The 12,523-nt window shown below is 36.9% G+C and overlaps 1 protein-coding gene across 1 annotated transcript; it reads right to left on the bottom strand.

Annotated features, from left to right (window-relative positions):
* Window positions 1-801: 801 nt before the first annotated feature.
* Window positions 802-8,409, bottom strand: Ntmt (N-terminal methyltransferase). Its single transcript, XM_076213875.1, has one exon. It carries the CDS (start codon window positions 8,300-8,302, stop codon window positions 7,424-7,426), a length of 879 nt encoding a protein of 292 aa, XP_076069990.1. The 5' UTR covers window positions 8,303-8,409; the 3' UTR covers window positions 802-7,423.
* Between the last annotated feature and the right edge of the window lie 4,114 nt (window positions 8,410-12,523).

Below are 12,523 nucleotides of genomic sequence, written 5' to 3' on the forward strand. Positions count from 1 at the left end.
GTGTCCCACACTGGCCACCCGTTGTTTGTTGATATTCTGCCTGGTATCACTTCCTAAAATATTCTGTCCTCCACTGACATTATATCCTACCATGATATATTGTCCTCCACTATCATTACGTCCCACTGTGATATTCTGTCCTTCATTGACATTACATCCTAATATAATATTTTGTCCTCTACCAACATTATATCCTAAAATAATATTTTGTCCTACACTAAATTATATTTTGATGCAGCCCAAAGAAATTTCTCCCTGTCTTCTCTTCTGCATAAGGGAATGGAGAGGGTGGAGGTGTCACCAATTAAATGAAACGGCTCTGCTGTGAACGTGCTGTGTCTTGCTGCATTGCTTCTGACCTAGGGCAGTAGGCAGGATACAGGGATGACCTGTCATCCACGAGGAGCTAAGATGAGAGGGAGGAAAGGGTGGGAGTGGGTATATGATTTTTGACTTGGCTACCTCCCTTGTGTGGGGAAAAAAACCACTTGGTATATAGATAGATGATAAAATGGAGAGTAGGCAGACCCAGTGAACATTGCTCCTCTCCTGTATACTACAGTTATGTAAATACATGCAACAACAACTGGAAGCCTAGATGATATAGCCAAAGTAAAAAAAAAAAATATATATATATATATATATATACATATATATATATACACATAAAATTAAGTATACACGAAAAAAAAGGAAAAATTGTACTCATAATTGTATTTACTTTCTTGTACAGAACAGAGATAAATGCACAAATATGATATATATATATATTATATACATATATATATACCATGTAACTTTTTACATTAGGCTAGGTATACAGTACTTGTACCAGTTTTTGCATATAATCTTTATGAGTACAGAAACATCATAAATAGCCTCTCATCATAATAGGGAAAATACAAATAAATTTTAGTTCTTAAATCCTTTATGACTTCTGATGTACTACTCTAGAAAAGAATACATTATTAAATACAATAACCAAACAATAAACTGGCATACATAATCTTTACTACAGGAGCCACATATGAATACAGGATATAATGACTATAAACAATCTTTGACTATTACCACCAAAAATTTTAATATGGAAATTCTACTGAAAATGAAACATCAAAATTCTACCCTTGGTCTCACCTAGTTACTTACCTAGTAGCCCACTGCTCCCAGACCAGCTGGGATCAGGCACCTGAAGTCGGCTTAAAATGACATGCCAGCCAAAATGTTTAAAGGAAAGCACATTATGGGCTAAAGTTGCCGGTATATTGTGCCAGGCTGAGATCTGAGTTGTAATATGTGCAGTATCTATCATATCAAGTATCAGATTCTCAAAAGTTCATCTTGTTTGCAGTAACTGAGACTTAAGATGTCAGAGTTTGTGCCTCCACCACATCCTGGAGAAGGTAATTCCAAGGACGAACAATTCAAGAGGAGAAAAAGTGCCTCCTTGTCTCGGTCACTTCTCTTGTATGAAAAATCATAAAAGAATGACCTCTGGTTCCAGTGAGGGGCAGCATGGTGAATAGATTGGAAGGTTGGATTGGAGATAAACCATGAAAAACTTTATAGCACTGTATTAAGTCTTAATGCAGTAATCAACCCTTTACAGAAAAACGATCCATCCTGGTGAGTCTATGTATGGGAAACTAGTTAAATTAGTAATCTGTTTAGTCCATCAATATTGGACACTAATAGTTGTAAGTCATCCAGGAACTCGGTACTCCAAACAGGGGAGGCAAAATTCAACAAAGGCCTAACATCAGAAATAAATAAAGATGTCATTAATAAGGGGGAATGACATACTGTGGATTTTAAAAGATGAGAGGCAATGCTCCCATCCTAGGCCACAATTTGCCAGATGTGTGCATGGAACTTGAGTTTTGTGTCTACCAGGACACCTAAGTCCCTATAGGGTATGGCTCTGTTCAGAGCCATCCCTGCCAAATGATATACTGGGCCAGCATCTATGTCAGGACCTCACTGAAGTCATAGATGCACGCATTTGTTGGGGGGAGAACTACAAACCTCAAGAGGCAGCAGTTGATACCAAAATGTTAATATGGTGTTGGAGATTATGGGAGGTAGGAGAGGGTGACAAGGTGATTGATGAAAATAAGGAATAACACAAGGTCCAGAACCATGCTCTGAGGGACACTGCTGGCAATGTGGATATTTCTGGTAAGCATGCCACCAATGGACACACACATTATTCTATTTAAAAGGAAACTAGATACCCAGTTTAGCAAGGTACCTGATATACCAATGGACATTTAACATTAGCTATTAAAATCTAATGATGAACTCTGCCAAAAGCTTTGATAAAATTGAATGGAATTAGGTCAACAGTTAGACCCTGGTCATACCACTTTGAAATTCAGTTATATGTTAAACAGCTGGTATGAAACTAAATTGCCTGCACAAAATCTAAACTGAGAGTCGTCAAGAAGTAAATGACCTTCCAGGAAGTCAAACAATGGTTTAGTTATTATCTTTTCAAATGTTTTACATGGAATTGGTCTGAGGTTTATTGGTCTATAATTTAATGGGTCAGATCTAGTGCCATTCTTATAGATGGGCTCGTGGCTTTTACCAATTAGAGCTTGTCCAGAATTCACTGAGTCTTTAAAAATTAAATAATTGGGATAATCAAATTGTGCAGTGCATCTGTTAATTGTGAGTGAAGCCTGTCTGGACCCATGGCACTATTCTAAGGGATTTAAGTAAACTCTCTACCTCTACAATAATGAAATCCACAGAATCAACAATGGTGTCCTGGCACAGTTGGTAAGGAATGAGGTCACTGGGAATGTCGGAGAAGAACACAGAAACAAGGGCAGACAAACTTGTCAGCCATGAGGTAAGGATGGATAGTAAGCTGGTCCTTGATTCTTAAAGGTCCCACTGTTACATTTTTTTTTTTCTTAATATAATAGTGAATCAGCTTGGGCTTAGTGGCTCACTGGTTAATGAGATCATTCTCATACTCAACTTGTGCCATAAAGACTCCCTGCCTTAAACCCATATTGGTTCTGTGAAAAATGTGTAACTTCTGCAGTGTAAAGGGTGGCCTTCTAATGTAATTACGTCTAGTTCTAATGTACTCCGCTCAAGACAGTCTTCTGCCTCTTTAGATGCTGAGAGACATTGTGCTAAGGAGGGCTTGGCTCATTTGTTTTCATATTTCCTTTTTTTTCCAGATTAATATTAATTTTCTCATTTCCAATTTTTAAATTGATAATTCAACAGTTACAAAAATAATTGAGTCTAACATTTTATATATTTTTTATTACAATATCAAAATGGTCTAACATAGTTTCACAATATAATTTTCATCCAGGATTTTGTGATGGCTTCCACATGAATTTCTATACATATATAATGTATTTATATATATATAATGTACTATATTTTGAAAAACCTTAATCAAACTAATAAGGTGACTTCACACAACTGAATGAAATTGTCTGGAATCTGCCAAAGCAGAATCAAAGACACAACAGCTAGATCTGAATAGGATGGTTATTTTTCAATCCATTAAAGCCAAAATTATTCCCCATGGATAAAAATATCATTAGCCAGAACAAAATCATAATAATAACAGCTAGGTATTCAAGATTTAAGGTACATAGACTAAGTGAGGAACCATTTGAACAGGTACATGCATTACAATTAAACGGTTCCATTACCAAATAACATAATTAAACCCCTCACTAGTGAAGGGGTACTGTACAACAGAATAAAATAATCTGGCATTGACCAGAATAAAATTAATACCTCTTAACATGGAAGGGATCGAATGAGTTTTAGCCCCTTTGCATTAAAAAGGGGCACCACACTGCATTAACTCAAATAAAATAAGTAACCATACAACTGATGTGGTTGGACCTTCAAGCAGTGGCCTTGCCATCCATCTTCAAACCCACCTATACCCTCACTTCCATATGGAGGTACAGCCCTGAGGAACCAACACTTTATCTTTGGACTTGGCCTAAGATCTCCCAATCAACTTCAACTGTATTTCCTCCATCTTTTTACATTAGGAGACCTGACAACTAGCAACTACTTCCTTCCAACTACTATATGCTAATGATACAGAACAAGTTCCACATTCATACAACTTAGACAACAGTACATTGATTCTTCCGAGAGAGAACTACGAGAGGGCCAAAGGACCATTGCTAGCCATTGTAGGCCTGCAGTTTTCCGATAAGTGAAAGTCATAGCAACAACTTTCATGTGACATCATTACTTCTTACTTGTACATACCGGTATTGTACTCATTTCCCCTTGACAATTTAATTTTCTATAGAGGAAAAGCTTTACTGTTAAATGCTTACTAGTGTTAACAAAATCTCCAGTTTACAGTCTATAAATAGGATTCCTTAACCCTTTTTCAGCCTTATGACATTCACGACAGATTCTGGTTCTGGGTAACAACATACAATTTTCTTCAGCTCAAAATATGGAGTGAAATTGACCAGGACCTCATTTCATCAATCCATCAATTTGATTAAATAAAATTTGGTATTAGCCATAACAACATCTGTGGAGAGCATCATCTAACTGATTGGGGCTAAAAATATCTAAATTATATAATTGAGCAATCAAGTTAATATAAAGAGGTTAGTTATTGACACAACCTGGGGATGAATCCTTCCTGTTATAAGGTCAAGTAGGTTACAATAAATTACCTATGACCTAACTTGAACAAGATTGGAACATCCCTCATCCCCCCCCACCTCACATAAAGTTGCTTCACAGCATGACTCGTTTGTAAATATACGACTGGTCAGGTTTGATTGTAGCATACTTTAAGGCACAAAAACAAAGTTATACTGACACAGAATTAGCAACTACCTCTTACCTAATGTTTTGAGGTTCAGGACATAGCTACAATATAGTGCCAAAAATAAGAATTATACGTTTCAGGAGTCGATGTAAAGAAACTTGGGGAGCACAAAGTAATATGCAATCACATTAGTAACTACAAATGAATATCAGTACAATGTCATTTTCAAACTGCATGCCTAATTGTTAACAAATCTAAATATATACGGTGTAGAAATTATATGGGACAAACAATGAAACTTGTTTGTGGTAGTCTTGTGAGACAGATATTTTACATAATTATTCATTGCCACATGTCTTTAAATGCCATCAACATTCAACCTTCATCTGGCTGGCAGAATGGGCCCAATATATCTATCAACAACTATTTTTACTCCACTTCTTCATATAAGGAGTTAATAAAAGGCAAATATTCCACTCCAACCAGCCAGGACCAGAAACACATCCACATTCATACAATATAGCTGACAGTCAAACACTTTTTCCCAGAGATCTACTAGAGGTTCCAAGGACCACTACACACTGTGGACCTACAGGTTTCCTGTCAGTAAAATTCATGGTCACAGTTATTACAGAAGCTCAATTTAACAGAATAATTCAGTTAAGGCTGATTCAGGTAAATCAAACTTCCATTATACTCATATGGCAGTTGATATACTCTAGCTCAACAAAATGGACCTTCCTGCAAAATTAAGGGCATTTCCAGTAAATCCTCCATGATAGCATTATGCACACATAACCCACTGGTCCATACAATATACTTTTTCTTAAAAGCAATAGGGTTCCTGATGAACACTCATGACATTATCCATGTGTGACTTTCTGTATTACCATACCAGAATTCATTCCATTAAATCAAGCTTTCTGTTAAATCAAGATTCAACCGTATTATCATAACTGATATACAGCCTGAACCCCTGTTATTATTATTTTTTCAAACAACAAAAATAAAAAACATAATAGCAGGGGTGTAATACCCTAATAGGTTTAGCTTCAGGAGTTCATTATAATACTTCTACAAAGGTTATTTTGGAACACTATAGTAACACAATCTACAAATTCCATCCATTCACCAATGATTATCCAAAACATGGTATGATTACAATAATACAGTATTTGCTTTTTCCATTTTTGTTCTTTACAAGAAAGCAGTATCATCTGACAAATACCAAATCCATATGCTTAAATAATCCTCCATTTCAGTGATCTACTCTGACTCTCATTTGATATAACAGTCCATGAATTACTAGAACCAGCAAAGATACTGAGTAAATTAAAATGAGTACCATATTACCATTATGACAATAATGTAAATGCCCATTCAATCATCATCACTGTCAGTATGGTGGTATTCTATATATTTTTTCCCTCTCCTACAGGGATTGAAGTATCTTTCTACAGAATGACCCCTCCTTTTTTCCCCAGAATTTCTTATTTTCTTAATGCTACTTTTAGATTCTTATCCTATAAATCCAAGTCAATATTTGACAATACCTATCCTACCCAAACTCACTATCTTACTCCCATAAGGTAGAAGTGAAAAACCTCTGATAGGGAAAACCCTGTCAGTTGCAGCAAGCTGCTGTTTTTTTGTGGGGAGGGGTATTTTTTTTTTTAGAAGTGAACATTATGCGATACAGCATTAGAAAATTAAATATTATTTTTGTAAATTATAATACATCACTATAATAAACATTCTTCTTGGCAGATACAATAAAAAATGTTGCTAAAAGCTATGCACAAGTAAACAACAAACACACATTGACTCTTAGACATCAGCTTTGTCTTCATAGATTTGGAGGTCTAAGACTACAACAAACACCTTGATGACCTTTGGAATTACAGACCTGTACCGCATTACTTAATGCAGGTTACGTTAAGTAGCTATCATACTTTAATTTCTTCAATCTCCACATCTACCAAAACAAAGATGGCATCTCAACCAGTCAAAGCGCCTCTGTTTATGTACAGCTTTTAGCAACTTTTTCATTATTAACTTTTGTCAAGAATAATGTATATCATGTTGATGTATTATATTTTACAAAATTATTACTCAATTCTCTATTGCTTTATCGTATAGGTGGGCACTTCTAAAAATTTACCTTTTTTTTTTTAAAGGCCGATATTTAGGTTGCCTCCCCACCTGGCTGGATAGACTGTCAGAAGCCAATGCAAGAAGCCTGCAGTGGGTCTTGGGAATTGAAGTTATGGCCACCAATTAAGATTGACACAGTATCCACTGGGCTACCACTTGGCCCCCTATCCAAACCTAAATCGTAAATAATCAAAGGCATCAGAAAACTATACATACTGATACCATTACCCTCCTGCCAGTGACAATAAGTTTGTCACAATTTCCTAGTACTTCAATTTGCAGTAGTTTCCCCAATAGTGTATTATTCAATGGGCTGGCCTATAGTATATACAACCTATACAGTCAAACCTGAAAGTATAACTCAGGGGTTGTCATACACGTGAGTTAACCAGCCAGGTAAAAAAGAAATAATAATAAATCAATAAAAAATCAAGTTGTCCAAATATCAATGGCAAGGACCATGGACTTGAGCCAATTTCATCAAATATCTATTGTATTGTTTTTTGACTGCTGTTGAACTTTTGGCTTAAGACACATCATTCGCACTTCATACAAGCCTTTTGGAAAATTCTTTTGCTTCACATCTTTAGTGATACATAAACCAGCTCTACTTATTATTCTCTTTAACAAAGGCAAAGGTCTGGTAACCGATGAATCCTCGTCATCCTTCTCCACTTCACCACTTGATGACACATTCTCCTTAACTACAATAACCCCATTAACTTTTAATGCTCCTGCCATCCTCGTAAAAAAATCTGTCAAATCTGTGTCTGTCAAATGACCAAGGACCCACTGACACCATATTATATCATATGTGTTTGCCGGGGGTGAGAAATCCTGCAGGCCTTGACATATATATTCACCTATTTTCGGAGAGCCCTTGAAGTGATCCTTAGCTTTTTCAAGGAATGTCTGACATTGTTCAACAAGATCGACTTTCCCAAAATGCTTTTGCAATAAGTGTCTACTAATTCTTCCAATGCCAGCACCACAATCGGCAACCCGTCCGTGTCCTGGGGGGTTGGCAGTCTGAAAAATGGATCTCAAAAAGGCGTCTGACCCACTTATATCCGCTGCTGATATGTGAGCATATCCACCAAGCATTCCATTAACAGTAGGAGGTATATTTTCCCAATAACTAGCCGCATCCGTGTAAAAGGATTCACTGTCTGTCCCCATTTCATTTGATATTTTGGCAGGATCACAAAATTCATTTTTTCCATTTTCATCTAAGGTTTCTACACTATGGCAATGGTTATCTGTAATTTCCGTGAAATCCATTGCTACTTCAGAAATATTGTATTTATAGTCCCTTGTTAAACGATATCCTTTCGTGCTTTCTTGCGGTAAAATCCACATGAGACTTGATGTACAACTGTAAACAACTTTAAATTAACTTTTTTTGAGGAGCTTCATATGGTTATGAATGTATCTTATCAACAGTGTATTTTAATCATATATCCATGAAATATCCTTTTAATATTGTTCGTTGTTTTTTGCGATTATCATATTCACCCAAACACGGGATTATGGAAGCTTATAATAATTTTAGTAAATATATGGGTAATTTTGAATTATTGTTTTAATACTGCATTTACGAACAACATCCTATAATTCACTCCAGAAATCCAATATGAGAGAAATACGAAGTATTTTTATTTATTCATTTTTGTCTAGAATACTCTCTGGTGTGCAGTGTTGCCATAACTGGCTATTTTCCGCCTAAATGGACTTCGACTGGCGTGAACATATAGGAAATCGTGGAGGGCGTTTTAATTTTAATATCATGTTGACATACATACATGCAAATGATACTTTAACTAGCCAGATAATAAATTTTATTACCATTAAACAAGCGTGGCCAAGATATATATATATATATATATATATATATATATATATATATATATATATATATATATATATATATATATATATATATATATATATACATACATATATATATATATATATATATATATATATATATATATATATATATATATATATATATATATACACAAACATTATCAACCACAATACACTATAATTCTAAGCCATCAACATCGGAAGAACCGTGGAGGCATATGCAGAAATTGAAACGTGGAACGCCCGAGGAATACAAATAATTTCCTTGCCCATCAAACTTTGCTTCACTATTGACCACAGGTTTTCAATGGGGTTCAGGTCAGGGGAATTGCCTGGCCAGTCCTTAAAGGTCAGATATCAACAGATATACCATTCGCTAAAAATCATCGTATTGCTCGAAAAAGTACTTTTTAAAAGCATACAAATAAAGTTTTTACCTATTACAGAAGAATTTATTCAGAAAATTCACTTCTAATTGCGCCTCGCATACCACTTTTCCGAAGTCTAGATATTCAGAATAACAATATTGTTTGTTTGGCAACTGTGACGTCACGAACGCGGAATTCCCCGAACCTTTCCCGAAGCGCACGGGCGGAATGTTTCGAATAGCAGACGACGCAATGAAATAAAGACAAAACTGTTTTTTGCCAAATTTGATAAGATGTAGATGGTGGAATTATATAGAATACTATCAGTATGTTTTTTTATGTACATTAAACTGTAAATACAAAAAGTTATGGAAGTCTTGATATCTGACCTTTAAAAGTCAGATATCAAGACTTCCATAACTTTTTGTATTTACAGTTTAATGTACATAAAAAAAACATACTGATAGTATTCTATATAATTCCACCATCTACATCTTATCAAATTTGGCAAAAAACAGTTTTGTCTTTATTTCATTGCGTCGTCTGCTATTCGAAACATTCCGCCCGTGCGCTTCGGGAAAGGTTCGGGGAATTCCGCGTTCGTGACGTCACAGTTGCCAAACAAACAATATTGTTATTCTGAATATCTAGACTTCGGAAAAGTGGTATGCGAGGCGCAATTAGAAGTGAATTTTCTGAATAAATTCTTCTGTAATAGGTAAAAACTTTATTTGTATGCTTTTAAAAAGTACTTTTTCGATTATTTTTAGTGAATGGTATATCTGTTGATATCTGACCTTTAAAGAAGTTCTCATCAGTCCTTAAACCATCCAACTACAGATCTGGCGGCGTGACACGGTGCGCCACCTGCATAAATACTGTAGCCCCACACTTGTCAAACGCGTCAGGTAAATTGTCACACAACACCTCCAGATAATTATATATTGGTTCATATACTGGTTTTTGGGGAGCACTATGAGTTCTCCAACACTCTGAGCAGTGAAACACCCCTAAACCATGAGCGAGTCTGTGTGTTTGGTGGTACCACAAGTGTACCATGAGTCTAGTGGGTAGCTACCTCTGGCCCAGCACACATGTCCATCACAGTTATAGGTGACGGTGAAGGTGGCTTCGTCACTCCAGCGTACCTCAGACCCCTGTTGGGGAATGTATTTACGATATTTAAATGCAAAATCCAGCCTACGTTTCTTCTGCCTCTTGGTAAGGATAGGTTCCTTAACCTGCCGGTGGTTACTGTAGCCCAGATCGGCCACCCGCCTGTTGACTTTTCTTATGGACACCTCAGAAAGCAGACGTTTATTTTCTATCAGTTACGATAGGTATACTATCTAGCTGCTTTTTGAGCACAAAGTACGTTCAGAGGGGCCAGGGCGAGGTTTAACAGACGGTAACTCAACACTACCGTTGGCCTTGAAACGCTTCACCCAGTTTCTCACAGATCACTCACTCACACCAACATTCGCCACTATTTCTCTTGTCTGGAGCCCAGCTTTGTGAAGCCCTATGATCTGAGCTAGATTTACAGGCGTTAACAACTTCTTTTTACCCGTAGTCACCAAGGTATAGCCCAGAAACCAAGGGAAACCCAGACAAAAGATGGGGCGGGTGATAGAACAAAGGCGCAACACTTCCTCTCGCCACGGCAGCCAAGCGGGCACTAAGCCGGTATGTGGTGTTTCTTGGGAGGCAGTGACGTCATGCTAACGGTTAGTACTCGGCATAATGCCGTGACGGAAAAAAAACCCTGTACGGTAGGCCATTGTTTATCGTGTCGGCATTGTGCCGGGGCGCTCACCCAGTATAATGCCGTGACGAGCACTGGCATATATATATATATATATATATATACATATAATATATATATATATATATACATATATATATATGTATATATATATACATATATGTATGTATATGTATATATATATATATATATGTATATATGTATATATATATGTATATATATATATATATATATATGGGTATGTTTAAGACAGATTGAACATTTTTAGAAGCTCCGCCATGGGATACGAACCCTGACCCGTGCGTCGATAATCACGAGGCCAAGACGCTAGCAACCATGCTACATGGTGATGGTTCAAAAGGACTGTACTAGTCCTATATATATATATATCCAAATGAGGATAAGATCACTGGTACAGGTAGGCTAGTTATCTGGTCAACAGAGGGATGAATTCAACTTTAGAGTGACCATGGATCGGCAGAGAAGAGAAACTGCTGGGCTAGAAGGAATAGTGAAGGCTATTGAAAGGATTGGATCTCTTGTAGTTGATATGAATAGATGTGTATATACATACATACACACACACACACATGTATGTATATATATATATATATATATATATATATATATATATATGTATATATATATACACATATATATATATATATATATTGGTGAAAAGGCCAGAGTTTCAAGGAAAGTGCACCAGTAACACGAAATGCAAAATTCTAGAGGAATTACCTACATGATTATGGGAAACGACTCAAATGTAGCGGGTCAGATTAAATGACTTCATATTAGGCCAGCGCAAGAGTAGTGGCTTCTGTACAATGAAAATTAACTTTAGATTGCAAACCATATCGAATGAAGTAATCAAGTCTTGGAAAGTAGCACAAAAAGGTTAAAAATGCTTGGAGTTGGAAAGGTGTAACTGAAGACACTTTTTTCTTCTTTTTAAAGGAAGCCAGCGTCAAAAATTAAACGAGGATGGAAGAATTTGCTTAATCAGAGTGTGATGAAATGGTTTAAAAAGACAGGAGGACAATACTGCGTTGTGGTTTGGTTCGGACAACCAGGGAAATGAGACTTACAATAACACTAACACTAAGATTTAATAGTTAATAGGCTTGGGGGTCACGGACGAGGGCTCGTAGAGGGAAGGTCCGGAGTGAGGCCCTCTTCAAGTGTCGTGGCTGAGACCGAAGGGCCACAGAAAGGAACGAGGCGACTTGCTGGAGAAAACTGGTCCCGAGGGGTCTTGCTGGGGAGAACTGGTCCCGAGGCGGCTTGCTGGAGAGCACTGTTGCTTGGAGAGAACTGCTGCTTGGAGTTGTGCCCGGGAGAGAACTGAATTCTGAATTCCTAGGAAAGACCAACCGCTTGCGCGGGATCGGTTTCTGTGGGAGTGGAACAATGTCTGTAAGAAAATGAAAATATAGTAGCGTATAAAAGAGGGCTATTGCCACCGGGCGAATTAGCGAGCGATTTGGGGCAGTTTGTGGTCGTGGCTCGGGAGAAATGGACTGGGAGCTTGGACGGGGGCGCCGACACCGGGACTAGGATTACCAACAAAATTTT

This window comes from Oratosquilla oratoria, chromosome 32 (assembly GCF_046742065.1).
Source record: "Oratosquilla oratoria isolate Oo_2021 chromosome 32, ASM4674206v1, whole genome shotgun sequence".
NCBI lineage: Eukaryota > Metazoa > Arthropoda > Malacostraca > Stomatopoda > Squillidae > Oratosquilla > Oratosquilla oratoria.